The following is a 22,778-nucleotide window of genomic DNA, read 5'->3' on the forward strand; positions in this document are numbered from 1 at the left end:
TTAGTTTTCCAGGCCCTTAACCTTTGTTTAGTAGTCACTACGCTGTTAAAACCCCAGCTACAACTAATCCCTTTGGGTCTAACTTTTAGTGGGGGATTTAACAGCGTACTTACTGCGGAAGAGCCAAAGTTTTCATCAGTTTGATTACATAGATTGCTGACTCCGTGGGGGTTGGGGGGCACAGCGCAGCCTGTGTCAGGGAAGTTGCAGTCAGTTTCAAAGGCGGAATGATGGCGAATGTTGCCAGTTCATCACCATCCCGACTGCAAATTCTGGGCCAATGTTTTATATAGGTTTAATAATATGACTTGCTGGCTTTTGTACTCTATGCCTCTATTTATAAAGCCCATGATTCCATATGCTTTATTAACTGCTTCGTTAACCTGTCCTGCCACCTTCAAATATTTGTACACAAGCAACCCCACGTCTGTCTGTTCTTGCATCCCCTTTAAAATTGTACCATTTAGTATGTATGGTCTCTCCTCATTCTTCCCACCAAAATAGATCACCTCACACTTCTCTGCGTTGAATTTCATCCGCCATGTGCCCACCCATTCCACCAGCTTTTCTATGTCTTCTTGAAGTCTATTACTATCTTCCAAGTTTACTACACTTCCAAGTTTCGTGTCACCTGCAAATTTTTTTAATTGTGCCCTGTACCCACAAGTCCAAGTCATTAACTTACATCAAAAACAGCAGTGGTCCTAGTACTGAACCTTGGGGAACACCATTGTATATCTCCCTCTAGTCTGAAAAACAGCCAGCCATTCACTACAACTCTTTTTTCTATCTCTTAGCCAATTTTGTACCCATGCTGCTACTGCCCCTTTTATCCCATAGGCTTCAGTTTTGTGGTACTTTATCAAATGCCTTTTGAAAGTCCATATACATATCATCAACTGGACTACCCTCATCCACCTTCTGTTACCTCATCAAAAAACTCAATCAAGTTAGTCAAACACGATTTGCCCTTAGCAAATCCATGCTGGCTTTCCTTTATTAGTCTATGCTTGTCCAAGCGGCTGTTAATTTTCTCCCGGATTATTGTTTCTAAACGCTTCCCCACCACCGATGTTAAACTGACTGGCCTGTAATTGACAGGTTTATCCTTTTCTTTTCTGAACAAGGGTGTAACATTTGCAATCCTCCAGTCCTTTGGCACCACCCCTGTATCCAAGGAGGATCGGAAGATTGTGGCCAGCACCTCTGCAAATTCTACCCTTACTAATCTCATCATAACTTTTTTTTTCCCCAGAAAGAAACTTTTGGGGTTCCATTTTTCCTCTAAGCTCCTGCAAGCTCATATGGGGCACATCGTTTTTACCCTTCATTGCCAGTTTTTACCCTTCATTGCCAGTTTTTACCCTTCATTGCCAGTTTTTACCCTTCATTGCCAGTTTTTGCCAATGAGAGTGCACCTTTACAATAATCTTCTATTCCATATTTATTCTGTACAAATATATTATAGGAAATAAACATTAAATCAAATTTAACATTGTAGAGAAAAATATGCTTTCATGGCACATAATTTACTGCTCTAAATTCATCAGGATTACAACAGATTAATGACTCTGAAGAATATCATGCATGTCACTTACCATCCAGATAATATACTGATTAATGTAGTCAGGATCACTGAGCTGGTTGATTAATGGAAGAAGAATTCCTTTTGCCAAAATTTCCTGAAAAGTTAAAATAATCCTTTTGGATAGATTGGCATTTTCAAAATCATAATCAAACCTATTAATACATCTTAAAATTGCACACCTTATAAGTATACAGCTTAGTTAAGTTTCCTGGCAGCCAGCTGTAGATCCTCTCAACAAACTATGCAGTAATGGCATCAAAATTGTTTATCTGTGTGAGTGTCATCAAGCATCAACATAAAACATATTGATAGTCAAGTTTATATATTGATAGTACAGAAAGAGAAAGTGTTTAAAAATAAAATTCAAAATGGAAACTGCACATTACAAACAGGTATCACTTATCTCAGAATTCAGAAAACTAGAGAGCTTTGCTCAGTTTATTTCAATTGAACCCCTCAATTACAGGAAACTTTCGATTAACCGGACCCTAAATAACCGGAACGCTCTATCCACCGGCAAAATTCAGGAGTCGGTTCAGGTAACTTTTTTTTAAATTTTTTTTTATTTTTTTAAATTGATTTGTTGCTGTGCAAGGGTGTAGCTGAAGCTGTTGCTAAGCTACAGAGACGCTTGCAACTTGTGCCGATTGTTTTGAAGCAACAGGGTTTGTTGCTTTATACGGAGCTCTGAGCTCCGTATCTTTCACTATAGCGTTCGGTTATCCGGAATTGTTGATGAACCGGCAACACGTCGGTCCCGTCCGTGCCGGATACCAGAAAGTTTCCTGTACCTAGGTATCAACTACAGTACACATTTATTTTTATTCGCCATAGCCCTTTATGACAGCTCCCACTTGAACAGTCAGTTGTATTAGTGACTCTCTCTCCAATAGATAAACCGCAAAGCAAAAGAAATTTTGGATAAATGACTTGTGCCTGGAACAAGTGCACACCTGCTCTATGAAACTGTACATACTAAGAGACACAAGAAATTATGTAGATACCAAGCAATTTTTAAAAAGCTGAACTGTTACTTTAAGTCTGTTAAACTAATCAACATTACACCATCCAAGATCGTAATACAAAAAAGAGTGAAAAATGTGCAACCCAAATGGGTCAGATTATTTATACTCATCTTCCTAAAACCCAAGCAGAATAGTCATTTTAATTATGTTTTGGTGCATCTCCCGTGAAAGAAGATGGACCCACTGCCTTTTAAAAATTATAGCATGAACATTAAAATCTATCAAAGTAGCAGGGAAACACACTGAGGTAGAGTTTCCACTTTGGACGCAATCAGCAATTGCGGTGCAAATGACGCCTGTTTTGAAGTGTTCCCTGCCACCCGAGTTTTCGGTCAAACTCATTTGCATATTGCTGAACACAAAATCTGTCATGAATCAGTGCAATCGCATGGCATTTTAAAACATTTTAAAATTTTGCTTTAAAAATATTCCTTGGTCTATTTGAGAGTGGTAACTTGGTAAAGTTTGATTAATACATCTGAAAATGGGTTTATCACAAAAAAGTATTTTAAAATCAGTGCCGTGTCACCACCTGTGAGTAACCAGATTTTTAATGACTGAAAATGACTTAAAAATATAGAAAACTATTTTCTAGTTAGATTGGGGTACAGTAGTCAGTTTCTTAGTAAATAAAAAAAAATTAATTCAAATCCTACCCAATAGCGTCCTTGCACCTAAAAGGTCCAGCTTAATTTTTGGAGCCTCCTCAAAGGCCTGCAATTAGTGGAAACTTCCAATGGTGATTAATTCACCCTGGGGGCATGGCCAGTTTTGTGGGTGGGACCCGTTTCAAGCGGGATGTTTTAAAACTAGTGTAAAAAATCGCGGAAACTCTGAATGCAACTTGCGCTTAAAATTCCATGTTTTTTTGCGCCGGTTATGCTGATATGGGGGAATTGTGCCGAAAAAAAGCAGTGCAATCAAACAGAAACTTCAAGCTAATGATTAGTAAGAAACAGATAGCATTGATACAGCAGCTCATCACATCCTCAAACTCTGTGATAATGTACTATTCCGAGTAACAGACTAAACACTTATTCAAATACAAGACGAAAAGGAATCGCAGCCAGAGCATATCCAGCAATGGCTTTGCTTCCCGCCCCCACACCATTACCTCTGGAGTCCCTCATAGGTCTATCCTTGCCTTCCTCATCTACTGCTGTCCCATGGCGACAACATACAAAGACATGGGATCAGCTTCCATGTGTATGCAGACACCCAGTTCTACACCTCTACCAATTCTCTGAACCATTCTACTGCTTCTATACTGTCACACTACTTGTTCGACATCCAGTCTTGGATGAGCCACAAGTTCCTCCAGTTAAACATTGGGAAGACCAAAGCCATAGACTGCAACCTTGGCATCCTATTCAGTCCCATATCCTCTCCATCACAAAGACATCCACATCTGTAACATGGTCTGCCCTTGCCTCTGCCCCAGCCTCAGTTCATCTACTGCTGAAACTCGGCTCCATGCCTGCATCATTTCTAGACTTGACCATTCCAATGCTCTTCCAGCTGGCCTCCCATCCTCCATGCTCTGTAAACCTCCACTCAGCAACAACTCTGCTGCCCGTACCTTTTTTCACACCAAGTCTTCCTGACCCATCACACCTGCCCTTGCTTACCTACATTGGAAAGGAAGAGTATGGGGGGGGAAGGAGGAGGAGGGGAAGGGGGGGAGGGAGAGGGAGAGGAAGGGGGAGGGAGAGGAAGGGGGAGGGAGAGGAAGGGGGAGGGAGAGGAAGGGGGAGGGAGAGGAAGGGGGAGGGAGAGGAAGGGGGAGGGAGAGGAAGGGGGAGGGAGAGGAAGGGGGAGGGAGAGGAAGGGGGAGGGAGAGGAAGGGGGAGGGAGAGGAAGGGGGAGGGAGAGGAAGGGGGAGGGAGAGGAAGGGGGAGGGAGAGGAAGGGGGAGGGAGAGGGGGAGAGGGAGAGGAAGGGGGAGGGGGCGAGGGAGAGGAAGGGGGAGGAAGGGAGAGGAAGGGAGAGGAAGGGAGAGGAAGGAAGGGGAAGGGGAAGGAAGAGGAAGAGGAAGGAAGAGGAAGGGAGAGTAAGGGGAAGGAAGGAAGGGGGAAGAAAGGAAGTGTGAGGGGGGAAGGAAGGAAAGGTAAGGGGGAAGGAAGGAAGGAAGGAAGGAAGGGTAAGGGGGGGGGGAAGGAAGGAAGAGTAAAGGGGAAAAGAGGGAAGGAAAGCAAAACAAACATTTGCATTTATATTGTACACATATTCTCAGGACATCCCAAAGCACTTTACAATGAATGCATTACTCATCAGGTATAATCACTCTTATGTTGGCAAATGTAGCAGCCAATTTGTACAAAGCAAGATCTCACAAATGAATGAATAACCAGTTAATTTGTTTATGATGGTATTAGTTGAAGGATGTAGGCCAGGACAGGAGACCACCCAGCTCTTTTCAAATTTGCTTCAGCAGGCAGACAAAGCCTCCGTTTAAAATCTCATGTGAAAGACATCCCCTTCAACAATGCAGCACCTCCCTCAGTACAGTCCTGATTTTGTGCTCAAGTCAAAGGTAGGGCTTACATCTACAACAATGACTCAGAAGCGAGAGTGCTCCTAAACCAAAAGTGAAATATGAAAATCAAGCAAACTGCAAAACTTAGAGTTCTCTGAGCATGCAATTTGTGAGTGTAAAGTATGTCTTTCCAACTGAGTTCATTGCAAAATGTCCTAACTTTATAAAAGTATTTAAAGAAAATGCACTTGTAATGAGAAAATCCTGGATGCCAACAGCATGAGGAAGAACCTGGCTGATTTTCCCTCCTTAGCCGAGGGAAACTGTCATGACTTTAGTGTCACCTCAGCTGATATCAGCAGAGACCAGAATTGAACCTAGTCAGCATGGCGCAGTAAAATGCTGACCTTACCAACTATACTACTGGGGGAAGTGGACGGGGAAGAGAGGTCAGCACGTTTGTTTTACTGTGAGTCAATCTGCGCACAATGTCCCAAATTGTTACATTGTCCTAAATTGTTACATTGTCCCAAATGAAGCACAATTGATTAATCAGTACAAGAAATGGATAGCATTTAAAATCTGAATTTCTATCAAGAGTGAAGTTAGGAATCACTTCTACATGCAAAGGGTGGTAGAAGTTTGGAACTCACTTCTGCGAATGGCAGTTGATGCTAGGTCAATTGTTAATTTTAAATCTGAGATTGATGGATTTTTTTTTTTAACCAAAGGTATTAAGGAATGTAGGGCAAAGACAGGTATATGGATTTAGGCCACAGATCAGCCATGATCTCAATAAATGGAGAAACAGGCATGAGAGGCTAAACGGCCGGCTCTAGTTCCTATGTTCCTAAAACACCAATTTTCCAAATCAGTAGACAGTAAATATGCATTGCTCATGTTGACCCTACCAGGTAGAGTATAACCAAAAAATACCCCTCATGCCTACTTCAGCAGAGGCTTTAGTTTTGACAAGATCAACAGTTATGATTTTTTTTTAAAGTTTATTCATTCTCACGACGTGGGTGTCACTGGGAAGGCCAGCATTTATTGCCCATCCCTAATTACCCGCGAGAAGGTGGTGAGCCGCCTTCTTAAACCACTGCAGTCCATGTGGTGAAGGTACTCTCAGTGCTGTTAGGTAGAGTTCCAGGATTTTGACCCAGCAACAATAAAGGAACGGTGATATATTTCCAAGTCAGGATGGTGTGCGACTTGGAGGGGAACCAGGAGGTGGTGGTGGTGTTCCTATGCGTCTGCTGGCCTTGTACTTCTAGGTGGTAGAGGTTGCGGGTTTGGGAGTTGCTGCCGTAGCAGCCTTGGTAAGTTGGCATCAGCTTCCACATGCACGCTGACAACCAATTCCATTTCTCCACCACCTCTCTCAACACCTTCATTACCTCTGTTTTCAGCATGCTTGTTAGACATCCAGTGCCAGTTGAGCTGCAACTTCTGCCAATTAAACACTGGGAAGACTGAAGCCATCACCTTTAGCCCTGCAACAAATTCCAAACTCACGCCACAGATTCTATCTCTCTCCCCAGCCACTGACTCGGGTTAAAGTCGATTCTTCATAACCTCGGTGTCCTATTTGAGCCCGAGCTGAGCTTCCGACCTCATATCCTCTCCATTACAAAGACCACCTACTTCCACCTCTGTAATATCGCCTGCCTACACCCGTCTCAGCCCACATGCTATCAAAATCCTCATATCCATGCTTTTGCCAGTCTCAACTATTCCAATGCTGTCCTGGCCGGCCACCTATCCTCCACAAGCTTGTTTTCATCCAAAACTCCTCTGTCCATATCCTAACCCGCATCGTGTTTCGCCTACCCATTAAACTTGTGCCTACATTGACTTCCAGTTCCCTGATGCCTCTAATTTAAAATTCCCATCCTCAAATCTCTTCATGGTCTTGCCCCTCCCCAACTCTGACCTCCTTCAGCCCGACAACCTTCCAAGAATTCCGTATTCCTCCATTTCTGGCCTCTTGCGCATCCCCTATTCTGTTCACCTGGCAACTATGCCTTCAGTCGTCTATGCCCCAAGCTCTGGAATTCCTATGACTCTATAACCTCTCCACCTGCTTCAAGACACTACTTAAAACCTACCATTTTGACCAAGCTTTTCATCAACCCTCCAAATATCTCTTACTTTGGCATGCTGTTAATTTTTGTCTAATTACACTTCTTTGAAGCGCCTTGGGATGTTTTTCTACTTTAAAGGCACTATATAAATGCAAATTGTTGAGATGTTTAAATATAATATAGAAACATAGAAGATAGGAGCAGCAGTAGGCCATTCGGCCCCTCGAGCCTGTTCTGCCATTTAATGCAATCATGACTGATCATCCAAATTCAGTACCCTGTCCCTGCTTTCTCCCCATATTCCTTGATCCCTTCAGCCTTAAGAAATATATCTAACTCCTTCTTGAATATATTTAATGAATTGGCCTCAACTGCCTTCTGTGGTAGAGAATTGCACAGGTTCACCACTCTCTGGGTGAAGAAATTCCTCCTCATCTCAGTCCTAAATGGTTTACCCCTTATCCTTAGACTGTGACCCCTGGTTCTGGACTCCCCCACCATCGGGAACATCCTTCCTGCATCTAGTCTGTCTAGTCCTGTTAGAATTTTGTAAGTTTTAATAAGATTCCCTCTCATTCTTCTAAACTCTAGCGAATATAAGCCTAATCGACCCAATCTCTCTTCATACGCCATTCCTGCCATCCCAGGTATCAGCATGGTGAATCTTCACTGCACTCCCTCCATGGCAAGAACATCCTTCCTCAGATAAGGCGACCAAAACTGCACACAATACTCAAGGTGTGGTCTCACCAAGGCCCTGTACAACTGCAGCAAGATATCCTTGCTCCTGTACTCGAATCCTCTCGCTATGAAGGCCAACATACCATTTGCCTTCTTAACCGCCTGTTGCACCTGCATGCTTACCTTCAGCGACTGCTGCACAAGGACACCCAGGTCTCATTGCACTTCCCCTTTTCCCCAATAAATAGCTAAAACTGAAACTTGTGCAACAATAAACACACCTAATTTATCCAATTAATTATTTTGTAAAATGAGTTAACTGAAGCAACTTTCACCAGAAAGTAATAAGAGTTTAAAAATAATTCAACAAGCATCTGCTACATTCAGCATTATCTGAACAGGATGCTTGTTCTTCAAAGTGGAAAAAGATAGCAACACCACGTCATGAATCTAAATTATTTAATGAGATTATCATGCAAACATGTTTATCCTATCACAACACAATACCAATGGATCCACTTAAATCTTTTGCCGATTCAAGTCAGCTTAACCTCTACACAACACTATCCACAGTAACTAGGTCACAGTGTTTGGAACTTGCAATATCCCATCCAACAGGCCTTGCATAGAATACAGTAGAAAATTAAAAGTGCACTTAACCAAGACAGAAATGTCCAAGCTTTTAGCCTTCAAGAGCTTCATTATACATACCATAGACCTTTGGGGCCAAATATAAAGTTTTAAACTAAGTTCCCATTAATTTATATTCTCTCAAATTGCTTGGACCAACAGTTCTGATTTAGAATTTATCCACCAGTGAGGCAACTGCCCTAAAATAGCCCTTGCCAAACCTCCAGGCCCATAAAGTTCAGCAAGTAAGACATTTAGGTGTCAACAGGACAGAGTTGCCCAGGATTGTTGAGCTACAGGAGCCACATGGGCCATGGTTGCAGTTTGGACACCTCTAGACCCCCAATAGTTGAAAGATCTGAGTGCAGGCAAACTTAGCTTTAGAAATATGAACTAACAAGATATTAAAAGGCAGCTGCTGAAATAGTTACAGCTTGTATCACTTTTAACCAACTACATAATCAACTTGAGAATTAAACCAGTTAGTCTCACCCTCAGGAAGTATCTCATGTTCTTGTTATGGAAGTCTCCAGGAGGTAGAAGCAAATACAATAAAACCTCACAAAGATCTCTTAGGCACCCTGAAAAAGGACACAATTTGATGTCAATGAATTGCATACACCAGTCATACAACTTCTGCAAGAATAGTGCTTAATCTGTTACTTATCCAGTCACGCTTTATTTGTAAAGGATACAATCAAAATTGCTTCTTACAATTAGTTTAGATACACAAGACATTCTATGGCTGGAATTTCCTCCTAAAAAAACAGGTGGGTTTGGAGCGTGGGGGCAGTTAAAGTGTTAAAAATGGGATCCCAACCTGATCCCGCCTCCAACCCACCCACATCTGGTTTTGCCTCAACTGCCTTCTGTTTAAATATTGTAATTAGGCTGGATGCCTCTTTCTCCTCATCCATTTTGTGTTTAACTGCCTGTGGACGGGTTTCACACAATTCGTGAAACCCGGCAGTTAAACAGAAGGGGTGGGGACTGCTGCATCCAGGACTTAAGTGGCTTTATACCTACCTCCTGGATCCGGGGTCCTGGCCATACCCCAACCCCCGCGATCGGAGACCCCGTTACAAGGCCTCTGATCACCCCCTCCAGGCCTCCCCTCACTGCCAACGGTGATGATGCGGCCAGCCAAGATTCTCTCTTCCCCACGTGATCCCAGACCAACACCACCCCCACCCCATCCCTGACCCCTACCAATCCTCTACCCACCCCCAAATCCCCCACCCCTGCCAATCCTCTCCATGCCCCCACCCCACCCGCTGATCATCGCCTCCTCCCCACGACCCCTGCCGATTCCCCATCACCCCAACTCCCGATCCCCCTTCCCCACCGATCCTTCCCCCCCTTCATCCCCCCGCCCAGTCCTCTTCTCTCTCCCTCTTCCTTCCACACCCCCCGCCGATCCTCTTTCCCCCGGGTTTCCCGCCCGCCTCGGAGGCCTCCCGCACCCAATCCACCTCCCTGGAGAAAATTCCGGCCTATATTTCTTCTAATTGTATTTATATAGTATCAGGAACTTTCCAACAGGGCCATCTTACTTCACTCAATTCTTATAATTATATAATCAATTGATCCAGGGTTCAACAAAAGGAGCCACTACTTTATTTTAACTTATTAATTCTTCTAGGTATCCATAGTTATCAATAATTTTTAAAAAGGCATCTGTAAATTAGGCTTGTAAACATTCACAATTAGAGCACATTTTATTAGAGCATACTTGTTGATGATACAGGACAAAGCTACTCTTTGCAGCCATATAGTAACAGCATCTTTAAGATTGTTTTTCCTAACAATTGTTTTACAACTGAGTGACTTGCTGGGCCACTTCAAAGAGTATTGAATCAACCACATAGCATGGGACTGAAGTCACATGCGGTAGGTTCGCATCCCTGAAGAACATTTCTGAACCAGTTGGGTTTTTAATGACAATCCAACAGGCTTCATGGTCATTTTCTTTTTCCTGGTGCCAGCTCACAAACTGCCAGATTTGCGAATTCAGTTTCACAGCTTGCCATGGCGTAATGTGAACTCACGACTTCTGGGTTGCTAGTGCAGTACCATATACTACTCTACCCAGATAAATAACACTACCACCATGCTAAGTGGAACAGACCAAGGCCAGAATAAAAACAGTGAGTGAAAAAAGAGGGAGGGATGGATGGAAGGAAGGAATAAAAGGAAATAGGGATATCTGCATTTTATTTCATAGTTTTTAAATAGCTTCAAGTTAAAACAGAAGCTGTCTTTCCTATCAAATTTCAAAATTAAGGTATGCAGACTAGTTGCCCACAGGATCTGATCAGTTTGATTGACCTGAAAATTGGCCAGGATACAGGAGTGTTCTTCTATCTGCAATTTGAATGGCATGTGGTCCAGACAACAGTTTATCTGAACCCAAAAATGTGTGAGGGCCTGCTCTTTAGCATACTTTCTATTACTGGCTCGGGGTTGATTGACAATTCAGAAGAATTTGGACAGGAGCTGCTACTGGAAAATCTACCAAGAAACAAACTGACCATTCTGCCCAAAAGTCTTGTTATTTATCCTGTTCTAAGAAAGCATTTTAATCAGTCGGGCAGCGTTGTTTGAAGTATTATGCCGATTTAATATGTAGTTATATTATTTTATTTCGATGTATAATTCACCTTTGAATTTGACCAAGCAGTTTTAGCCAGTATATATTGATCTAACATGACAGTATTTTCTACCTTTCACAAGGAACAGGAGTGCGGATGGCCATTCTAAGTATTTTCCAGTGATCGATTTACTGCAATTAGAGATTAATTGTTAAACTTGGCCCGATTTGACACATGGGGATGCAGGTCTTGGTTAATATTTGATTCTGTCTGATTCTGGAAACCACCTTTTTGACATGAAGACACAACAAAAAAAAACTCTTGAGAAATCCTTTGAAAACACTAACTCATAAGATCAAACAGTTTTTGCAACCAAGTACTTGGGACAATTTGTTCCATCTGACTTTTTTAAAATTCTGCTTTGAAGTGCTTTACATTCACATTTTATGAAGTCACTGTACATCTTGAATACTGGGATAATGCAATGGGATAAATGTCGAAGTAACAAATGTGTTTTTGGTCCCTGTGGCTCACTGGGATGGAAAACATGGGGACCCTGACTATTAGTGGCCAAGTTGGCAATGGCCACTCTCTATGGGTGGTAACTACAGGTACACTATCCCTTATCCGAAAGCCTCGGGACCAGCTGAGTTTCGTTTTTGGAATTTTTCGGATTTCAGAAGGTATTATTATAAGACTGGGAAATTTGTATTTAATATAAATTGTAAAAGTTCAGGCTGTTCCGTGTCTCATTCCCCTTCCTGCTTCTCTGGAAAGCTGGATATCGGCTGACTCCTACTAAGCTGGCCCGCAAATCAGGTCGGGGGTCGAGTGAGGGGGGAGAAAAGAATATCGGGTGGGCCGCGGTTCGGGTCGGGGGGAGAAAAGAATATCGGACGGGCCGCTGTATTGTTGGGTTCACTCTCCCAGTACCTCCTTCACACTGCCCGGCTCGGCCTGCAATCTCCTACCCAGGAGGGAACTCTGTGACCCTCTGCCCTGCTCAGCGTAAGTCGTGCGCCACTCTGGTCATGTCATGCGTACGACTTACGCAGAACAAAAAAACTTTCGGTTTTTAGAGGTTTTCGGAAGTTCGGATAAAGGATAGTCTACCTGTATTCTGTTTTATTTCCCCTTCCATGCTGGTCTGACTTCTCCCTCTAGAAGATGGTTTGGATGCTTTTCTGTAGAGCTGGGGGAAGGGGGGGTGCACAGTGCTTTGTCACACAAGTCTCCAAAAACAGGCGCCATACAGTATTCCTCCAATTCAAGATGAAGGCTAACCATTACTTATTTAGATTGGGATATGTCCAATAAATACTTCAGGCACGTGTTATCGGGAGTATTCTGCATAGACTTTACAAATTTCACCCCTCTCTATCAGACCATTGCTGAAGGGACTGCAGCCAGAAGGGCAACCTCCTCCACACATTTTGGTCATGCTAGCCATTCTATATACTGGTGCATGGAGGAGCACTGATGAACTTAAAATTCCAGTAGGACCCAGCCCAGTGCTCATTGGACCTACTTGAGATAATGGCTTCTATACAGCTACGCATGCAGGCTACTGCTAGTTAATGTGTGATTTAAAAAAAAATTTAAACTGATGAAATCATTACTCAGGCAAATAAGTTACGAGCTAGTTACTTCAAGTAAAATGACTTCTATGCGAAAAGGCTTTAAATTCTCACCTTTTGTCAAGAAAAACAGGCTTTACATATTTTGAATACAAGATACTAAAAGAAAACAAGCTTTTAAAAGTTTTAATAGAAATTTGCATAAATTGAGTAGCTTATTCACAAACTGTGCTTTTTCTTTGTACATTAAATGTAATAAGATGCAGTTGAAGGGCAGATATATCAAAAATTGGTGCTAGTCGCAGTATAAGGTAGAAATGGCTTTGGGGAATGTATACTGGGAATTAATGACAAGCTGTAACACTGCCAAATGATTCCTGCAACTATCCTGTTTCAGAAAGTGATCATTTATGCTATACTAGCTGGAGTGCCCGGCGGTGCTGAGGGTTTTTTGAGGGCATGTTGTTGTTGGGAGAGAGAGAGAGAGGGAGAGAGAGAATTAGCCTAGAGAGAGGGAGAGAGAGAGAGAGAGAGAGAGAGAGAGAGAGAGAGAGAGGGGGGAAGGAGCGCCTCAGGCCTGGCCCGATGGACCCCTGCGAAGGAAGGAGAGCTCTCCCTCCCTCTCCCACCCCCTCACTCTTTCCCTCCCTCACCCTGTCTCTCCGCTTTACTCTCTCTCCCTCCCCTCTCCCCCTCCCGCTCCTCCTCTCCCTCCCGCTCCTCCTCCTCCTCTCCCTCCCGCTCCTCCTCCTCCTCTCCCTCCCGCTCCTCCTCCTCCTCCCCCTCCCGCTCCTCCTCCTCCCCCTCCTCTCCCTCCCTCCCACTCCTCCTCCTCCTCTCCCTCCCTCCCGCTCCTCCTCCTCCTCTCCCTCCCTCCCGCTCCTCCTCCTCCTCTCCCTCCCGCTCCTCCTCCTCCTCTCCCTCCCGCTCCTCCTCCTCCTCTCCCTCCCGCTCCTCCTCCTCCTCTCCCTCCCGCTCCTCCTCCTCCTCTCCCTCCCGCTCCTCCTCCTCCTCTCCCTCCCGCTCCTCCTCCTCCTCTCCCTCCCGCTCCTCCTCCTCTCCCTCCCGCTCCTCCTCCTCCTCTCCCTCCCGCTCCTCCTCCTCCTCTCCCTCCCGCTCCTCCTCTCCCTCCTCCTCCTCTCCCTCCTCCTCCTCCTCCCCCTCCCGCTCCTCCTCCTCCTCTCCTCCTCCTCCTCTCCCTCCCGCTCTTCCTCCTCCTCTCCCTCCCGCTCTTCCTCCTCCTCTCCCTCCCGCTCTTCCTCCTCCTCTCCCTCCCGCTCCTCCTCCTCTCCCTCCCGCTCCTCCTCTCCCTCCCGCTCCTCCTCCTCCTCCTCTCCCTCCCGCTCCTCCTCCTCCTCTCCCTCCCGCTCCTCCTCCCCCTCCCGCTCCTCCTCCTCCTCTCCCTCCCGCTCCTCCTCCTCCTCTCCCTCCCGCTCCTCCTCCTCCTCTCCCTCCCGCTCCTCCTCCTCTCCCTCCCGCTCCTCCTCCTCTCCCTCCCGCTCCTCCTCCTCTCCCTCCCGCTCCTCCTCCTCTCCCTCCCGCTCTCTCTCTCTCACTTTCCTCCGAGCCCAGACGCAGTGAGCCGAAGCCCCCGTGTGCGGATCAGCGCCACAGGGCCGGCCGGTGCGCGGCCTAGCGCGCGAGGCCCGGCCCGACTCTCAGGTCCCGCTCCGGGCCGCCGCCGCCGTTCACGCGCTCGCTGTTTCCCGCCCCGCCAGCCTTTACCAAGATGGCGGCGATGGCAACGCTTGGCTCAGTCCCACCGCGTCAGCCTTTACCAAGATGGCGGCGATCGCGGGCCGCTGGTTTGTAATCGAGCCCGGCGGTGCCTAGTTCAGGCGTGGCTGGCGAGGCGAGGCCGAGGCTTCGAGGCCTGCAGGCAGCTCATCCACCGCTGAGGGGGGGAAAGCCCGAGTCCCCTTTGCAAAAGGATTTTTTTTTTACTTTTAAAAGCAACTTTTTTTTTGTTGGAAATCTATATTTCAAAATAAACACACAGAAAGTGGGAACAATAAATCAATAGTTAGGAATCAAGATGGCGGCCACTCACCTCAGCTCAGAAGGATTAGGCCCACCCACACACGCAATGAAACGCCCCCCGTGATGCACCGATTGGTCAACCATCCGGTCACTCAACTGTAGGATTGGTCAACCATCACGTCACTCAACGATATCCCCTGTAGGATGGCCCGCCCACATACACAATGACACCACCCCCCCCCCGTGATGCACCGATTGGTCAACCATCACGTCACTCAATGCTATCCCCTGTACGATTGGTCAACCATCACGTCACTCAACGCTAATGAGCGGAATTTTGCCATTTTTTGAACCTTTTTTGTATACTGTCCGAACAATTTTTGTCTGACCAAAAAGTAAATACGCCTATTAGACTCCCCTAATGATAAGCTTTCTTTTGATATAACATATGTGTAGGTACGCTCTATAACTTTTGATTGTATAGACAGACAGACAGACACTTTTATTATATACACAGAGGGCAAAGTCCTAATTTATTGACCTGTAAAATATGCTCCTACATGAAAATGGTCAGATAAATTATCAGTCTTCAGTCTAATTTAAAAAAAAATTTCAATTGAAGCTTGCAAAAAAGATCATTTTTGAGTGGAAAAGAAAAACTTTTTCTTGAAAGTTGGTTTATTGTGTGATGGAGTACAATTTGTGAAGCAGTTTCATGAGATATCTGAGCAACAGACAAATTCAAAATTAGAAATCTGTAGTTTTGAAGTACAAGATTTTTACTCAATTTAGTTGCAATCAGGGTACATTGTTTTTCACTGGCTTGTAGAGTAATTGAAGCTGTTTCTGATTTTGTTGTAGGTATTTTACAGATGTATTTTACAGATTTTTGTTGAATTTGGTGCCTGTTTTGTAATACTGTACCCATTATGGCAAGCTGTACTTTTTCTTATAGTTTAGGTCTTCCTCCTAGCTAATAGTGCATTTAGTCAGAATTCATCTTGAGTACCATGTCCTGGTTTGGTCAGACACAAGGGAAGCATTCAAAACTTGAAGGTGCTGCAGAGAACAACCACAAAGGTAGCCCCTAACAGAGAACTGAGTTACAAAGACTGCAAAAATTTACATTAAAAAGCAACCAAGAGGGGACTTCATAGAAGTATATAAAATTGCATAAGACATAAAACAGTTAAAATCTTAAATTTACCTTTTTGAATGTGTGTCAGCCTGTCCTACTGTCACCATCAAGTTAAATGGTGACAGTAGGACAGGTTGATAAAAGTTCAAAAAGGTAAATTTTAGCGATTGACATCAGAAAGTTCTTATTCATACAAATAATGATCAAGATTTGGAATGGATTTTCAGCGAGTATGGTGGAAGCAACAACCCTAGAATCATTTAAGAAACAGTTAGAGGCTGTGATTTTAGGGTGCAGGAGGCAAGGAAGAGAGAAATTGTAGGTTTGTTCTGGTTGAATAAGCTAAAATAGGCAAAACAGCTTTCCTCTTCCATATCTACCCAGTGATCCTTTATAGTAGAAAAGCTAAAAATAAAACAAACCTTCTTCATCTTTAATTGAAGTACAAACCAGGTCACGGCAGACTTCTCTCTCCATTTCCACTTCAACCTCAAAAAAAGTTTCAACAAATTCTTCCGAGGCATCTGAAATGACAGAATTATTGCTCTAATTGATATACTGAAATCCACTACATCAGGAGTTCTCAACCGTTTTGCTTCAGAGGTCCCCCTCCCATGTTATAAAAAATCCCATGGGCCCCCTGTGGGGTTGGGGGGGGGGGGAAAGAGGAGAGAAGGGGCTGTGGTGGGGGAAGTGGGTGTGTGTGAGGGGCAGGGATGGAGGGTCCCTCTCACATGGTTGCCATAGGCAACTGTCAAAGTTCACTAGGCCTCAGCCCCTCAACACAAACAGGGGTAACTTTCCATCCACTTTATGGCGCCTGGAGGTCCTCGCTTCCAGGCCCCACTCGCCCTCCGACAGATCTTCGATGCACTTGAAGGTGATCTCAAACTGGAAAGTGTTGAAAACAGTGATAGATTGTCCAGCACCACCACATTGTTCACCCGCCACCTTCGCCATGGCTCCTATGGGGTAATTTTGGTTTTTTCCCCCTCAAGCTACCGATTTAAAACAGAGACCGAGGCCCCGGGCTGGCTTGGCAGAGTGTGATGGGCCCAAAGTCTTTGGTTCCCCGCAGAAGCTCCGGCCCATCCTCCTCCTCCAGCTGCCGCTCTCGATTGGTTCGCAGAGCACCCACGGGTAGTGCATGCCTCTACCGCCACCAAAGGCCAGGCCCGGCAGCCAACCTTCCCGCAGGGCGCCACCTGCAGGCGGCGTCCTTGAGGTGGGTCCATCCAAAGTCACCTGCTAAACTAGTCTATCTCCCGTGTCGTGAACCCCTTGAAATCTTCTCACAGACCCCCAGTTGAGAACCCCTGGCACTATATTATTGCAGTTACTATAAGGCATTTTTTTTTTTTTTTTTAAGTAAACTTTTTTCAACAGTTGCTTTGATTGATAACATTAGTTAAAAGTAAAATATAGGACCAAGAAAAATAAAGAAATCTAGTTATTGTGGTGCAGTATGAAAGTACCTAAAATAGCCAAAGTTTGCATAGGAACAGGAGTAGGTCATTCGGCCCCGCAAGCCTGTTCCGCCATTCAATAAGGTCATGGCTGATCTGTATCTCAACTCCATCCACCTGCCTTGGCTCTATATCCTTTTATACCCTTACCTAGCAAAAATACATGGATCTCAAATTTAAAATTATTAATTGAGCTGGCATCTATTGCCTTTAGTGGGAGAAAGTTCCACACTTCTACCATCCTTTCTGTGAAGAAGTGCTTCTCTTCTGAATGGCCCGGCTCTGATTTTAAGGTTATGTCCCATTGACCTAGACTCCCCCACCAGCGAAAAATGTTTCTCCCTATCTACCGTATCAATTCCTTTCAAAATCCTAAATACCCTCATTCAAATCAATCCTTAACCTTCTATAATTCAGGGAATACAAGTTTATGTAATCTCTTGTGGCAGAACCACTGAATGACTCTGGCTGACTGTATATAATTCCCTTTAACGATGTTCTAACACCAGCTTAAACCTGTACCATTGTGTTAGGCATTACTGTGTTTTGTATATAGAGTTTGCATGTACGGGGCGTGGCCCCTTTAAGAGCGCGGAAAAACGCGGGCAAACGTGATGACGTCACGTCGCAAGCCACGGGGCTGCCCAGGCAGTCCTTGTGGAGTCTCAGATCAGTAAAGACCTGTTTACTTGTTCCCTGGTGTCGATCTCAGTTATTTATAGGAATTAGTCAATTCCTACACACTCCTCATAATTTAACCCTTGGGAGTCCTGGTAACATTCTGGTGAATCTGCGCTGCATTCCTTCCTATCCTTTCTATGCAGCGGTGCCCAGAACGGTACACAGTTCTCCAGATGTAGACTAACTAGGGCTTTGTATAGCTGTAGCAAAACTTCCTCCCCCAGTATAATGAAATCTGTTTGTCTTGCCTGTATTCGTTTTGCACTCATGTATATTACCCTCCCCCACACGGTGTATAGTTTCACTTCCTCTTTCCTGACTAACCTGGAAGGTTCCAGGTCTTGGCTCTTGGCTCCGCCCCTGACTTTTCTTACTTAAAGATCCCAGGATCTGTATGACTCATTCCTGTGAGCCAGTCGGTGTGTTGAGATGTTAGCTCTGATCTTAGTGATTAAAAGCCAACTTGTTAAAGTCTATAACTTCTAATTTTGTGGTTATTGAAGGCACATAAATTTTAATCACTAAAGAATACTAGGATGGATCGACTCCTAAAACCAGAGCGTCTGGACTTGGATCCACATTCTGCTGAAGCATCAAATCAATTTGGACACTGGCTCAAATGCTTCGAACTCTTCGCGAGGGCCTCATCCGCTAGCGAGGTAGATAAACTGAGTCTACTGACTACTCGCGTTAGTCATCGGATTTATTCGTTCATCCGGGACGTCACCTCTTACACGGAGGCCATCACTATCCTGAAGGCCCAATACCAGAGGCCAGTAAACGAAGTGTACGCCAGACATCTGCTGGCTACACGCAGGCAGCGACCTGAGGAATCAATGGACGATTTCTTACAGGGCCTAAAGGACTTGGTCCGGGACTGTAACTGCAAGGCCGTGACGGCCAACGTGTACTCTGACGAATTGGTCCGCGATTCCTTCATCACGGGCCTCAAATCGAATTATATCCGGCAGAGGCTGCTAGAGAAGGAGGTCCTGGACTTAAAAAAAAGCAGTGGCCACTGCGCGATCGCTGGACATGGCCCAGAAAAACTCTGAGTCTTATTCTCCCGGCCATGCGGCCCGCACCGCCTCGTGCGCATCGAGCGGGCCGCCATCTTGGAATCAGCCATCTTCCCCATCCAGGTCTCAGACCAGCTCTACGCCGCCAGAGTCCCCACACAGAAGTTCACCCAGGAGTCCTACTACAGCAGCAATGTCTCGAGGCCCGAAATGCTACTTCTGCGGCCAGGCCAAGCACCCCAGACAACGATGCCCAGCGAAGGACGCTACATGCTTCAAATGTAAGAAAAAGGGGCATTTTAGCAAAGTCTGCAGGGGGAATCCAATTTCCAACTCCGTCACCGCCTCGTGCGTGCTGTGCGGGCCGCCATCTTGGGATCCGCCATCTTTTCCCGATTCAACGGCCGCCCAGGGCCCAACAGTGGCTTCGATCACGGTGGATCAATCCAGGCCACACCCGTTGACAAAATCCATGATGGACATACAGGTAAATGGGAATTTAACGAAATGTTTAATTGACTGTGGGAGTACCGAGTTTTATCCACCCTAGCCTGGTACGGCGGCACTCATTAACGGTAACCCCTACATGGAGCAGAATTGCTATGGCTGCTAAGCCCCACACTTCGGACATTTTGGGCTACTGTGTGGTAACACTGACTGTAAAAGGCACGGACTACAAGGATTTTAAACTCCTCGTGATGCCAGAACTCTGTGTTAATGTAATCTTGGGCCTGGACTGCCAGTGCCACCACGAAAGTGTCACGCTAGCATATGGCGGGTCCCAGCCGCCACTCAGTGTCTGTGGCCTATCAACCTTAAAAATCAGCCCGCCCTCTTTATTCGCTAATCTCGCTCCGAACTGTAGGCCCATAGCGACTAAAAGTAGACGGTACAGTCTGGAAGACAGACACTTTATCAAGGCGGAAATGGACAAACTCCTGCGGGAAGGCATTGTTGAATGCAGTACCAGTCCGTGGCGTGCCCAAGTAGTCATAGTTAAAAATAGCGAAAAGAAACGGATGGTAATTGACTACAGCCAGACTGTTAATATTTATACCCAGCTGGACGCCTACCCTTTACCCCGCATATCAGAAATGGTCAACCAGATTGCGCAATACCGAGTCTTCTCGACTATCGACCTCAAATCCGCGTATCACCAGCTCCCCATTAGAACGGAGGACCGCCCATACACCGCCTTCGAAGCGAACGGGCGCCTCTACCATTTTCTCAGAGTGCCCTTCGGGGTAACAAATGGGGTCTCGGTCTTCCAACGTGAGATGGACCGCATGGTTGACGAGAATAAACTACAAGCTACCTACCCCTATCTGGACAATGTCACTATCTGCGGGCACAACCAGCAAGACCACGATCTAAATCTTGCGAGATTTTTAAAAACTGCCCTAAAGCTGAATCTAACCTACAACGAAGACAAATGTGTCTTCAACACAACCCGTCTCTGTATCCTCGGCTGTGTGGTGGAAGATGGGGTAATTGGACCGGACCCTGACCGATTACGCCCCCTAAAGGAACTGCCCCTGCCACACAATCCCAAAGCTTTAAAAAGGTGCCTGGGATTTTTTTCGTATTATGCCCAATTACTCTGATAAGGCCCGACCCCTCATTAAATCGACGTCCTTCCCACTATCAGCTGAAGCTCGGGAGGTTTTCACCAGTATCAAACAGGACATTGAAAGGGCTGCGCTGTGTGCAGTGGACGAAAGCATTCCCTTTCAAGTCGAAAGCGATGCGTCAGACTTTGCCTTAGCTGCGACCCTCAATCAGGCTGGGAGACCTGTGGCCTTCTTCTCCCGAACCCTTCAGGGGCCTGAAATCAGGCACTCTTCTGTCGAGAAGGAGGCACAGGCTATAGTGGAGGCAGTGCGGCACTGGAGACACTACCTAGCCGGCAAACGTTTCACCCTGCTCACCGACCAGCGGTCGGTGGCTTTCATGTTTAATAACAAAGGGGGAAAATCAAGAATGACAAAATACTCAGGTGGAGGATCGAACTATCCACGTTCGACTATGATATTATGTACAGGCCGGGAGCCCTTAATGAACCCCCAGACGCCCTATCGCGGGGAAGGTGTGCCAGCATTCATACGGACAAATTACAGGGTCTCCACAACGACCTCTGTCACCCAGGGGTCACCCGACTATACCATTTTATAATGTCCCGCAATCTGCCCCACTCCATCGAGGAGGTCAGGGCAATGACCAGAGCCTGCCGCATCTGTGCGGAATGCAAGCCTCGTTTCTACAGGCCTGACCGTGCACACCTTATCAAAGCCACACGGCCATTCGAGCGCCTAAGTCTGGACTTCAAGGGACCCCTTCCCTCTGCCGACCGTAACGTATACTTCCTCAATATCATCGATGAATATTCCCGCTTCCCCTTCGCCATTCCCTGCCCAGACATGACCAGTGCCACGGTCATCAAGTGTCTCTGTAATCTATTCTGCATGTTTGGCATGCCGAACTACATACACAGCGATAGGGGGACGTCATTCATGAGTGACGAGCTGCGCCAGTTCTTGCTCTCGAAGGGGATAGCCACTAGCAGAACCACTAGCTACAACCCCCGGGGTAATGGGCACGTGGAAAGGGAGAATGCTACTGTTTGGAAGGCTGTCACGTTAGCCTTAAAGTCAAAAGGCCTTCCGACCTCCCACTGGCAGGAAGTCCTCCCAGACGTGCTCCACTCCATAAGGTCTCTGTTATGTACTGTCACTAATGCTACCCCTCACAAAAAGATGTTCGTTTTCCCCCGGAAATCCACCTCGGGCATATCTCTACCCGCGTGGCTGACGTCTCCGGGGACAGTACTATTGCGGAAGCACGTGAGGCCATAAAACGGACCCCCTTGTGGAAAAGGTACAGCTCCTCCATGCAAACCCTCAGTACGCCTATATCGAATACTCTGACGGGCGAGAGGACACTGTTTCCATAAAAGGCCTCGCTCCCTCGGGGAGCGGAGAGAACGATGGGAGACTACCCGATGAAGACCTACACTACAAAGAGACAGGACGCCCAGAGGTATCAATACCCAACTTTAACCTGGAGGACACTGCAGATAACCTGGAAGACACTGCGGAGGCCCGGACAGCGGAAGAACCAGAATCCACTCCCCTAGAGGCACCCCAACCAGCTTTGCGCCGATCACTGAGAACTGCAAAACCTCCTGACAGACTCACTTATACCAACTTTTAAGAAACATCACCCCGATGGACCAAATCTATAGAAGGGGTGAATGTAATGAAATCTGTTTGTCTTGATCCTGTATTCGTTTTGCACTCATGTATATTACCCTCCCCCAATGTGTATAGTTTCACTTCCTCTTTCCCGACTAACCTGGGAGGTTCCAGGTCTTGGCTCTTGGCTCCGCCCCTGACTTCTCTTACATAAAGATCCCAGGATCTGTATGACTCATTCCTGTGAACCAGTCGGCGTGTTGAGATGTTAGCTCTGATCTTAGTGATTAAAAGCCAACTTGTTTAAGTCTATAACTTCTAGTTTTGTGGTTATTGAAGGCACATCACCCAGATATTCTAGCCCGCTAACATTCCATTAGCATTTTTGATTTTTTTTTGTACCTGACTACTACATTTTAGTGATCTGTGTATATGGACCCCTAAATCTCTTTGGACCTCCACTGTTCCTAGATTTTCACCATTTAAGTAATACTTGGATCTATCTTTTTTTGGTCCAAAATGGATGACCTCACATTTACTTGCATTGAAATCCATCTGCCATAGTTTCATCCACTTATTTGATCAATGTCTCTTTGTAATTTCATGCTTCCACCTACACTACTTGCTATACCACCATTCTGTGTGTCAT

The 22,778-nt window shown here is 45.8% G+C and overlaps 1 protein-coding gene across 15 annotated transcripts in view; it reads right to left on the minus strand.

The window, feature by feature from the left end:
- Window positions 1–22,778, minus strand: part of snx13 (sorting nexin 13) — a 310,603-nt gene that overhangs the window by 114,649 nt on the left and 173,176 nt on the right. For 14 of the 15 annotated variants that reach the window (XM_085988416.1, XM_085988415.1, XM_085988418.1 and 11 more), the window contains 3 exons: window positions 16,195–16,296; window positions 8,979–9,067; window positions 1,599–1,682 (listed from right to left, as the gene is read on the minus strand). In XM_085988416.1, the coding sequence (XP_085844542.1) occupies window positions 1,599–1,682; window positions 8,979–9,067; window positions 16,195–16,296 (275 nt within the window). The remainder of the gene's footprint in view (window positions 1–1,598; window positions 1,683–8,978; window positions 9,068–16,194; window positions 16,297–22,778) is intronic. The other variant, XM_085988419.1, reaches the window with a different exon arrangement.

Source organism: Somniosus microcephalus, chromosome 5 (genome assembly GCF_052327205.1).
Source record: "Somniosus microcephalus isolate GS21.2 chromosome 5, FLI_Smic_1.0, whole genome shotgun sequence".
In the NCBI taxonomy this organism is placed as follows: domain Eukaryota; kingdom Metazoa; phylum Chordata; class Chondrichthyes; order Squaliformes; family Somniosidae; genus Somniosus; species Somniosus microcephalus.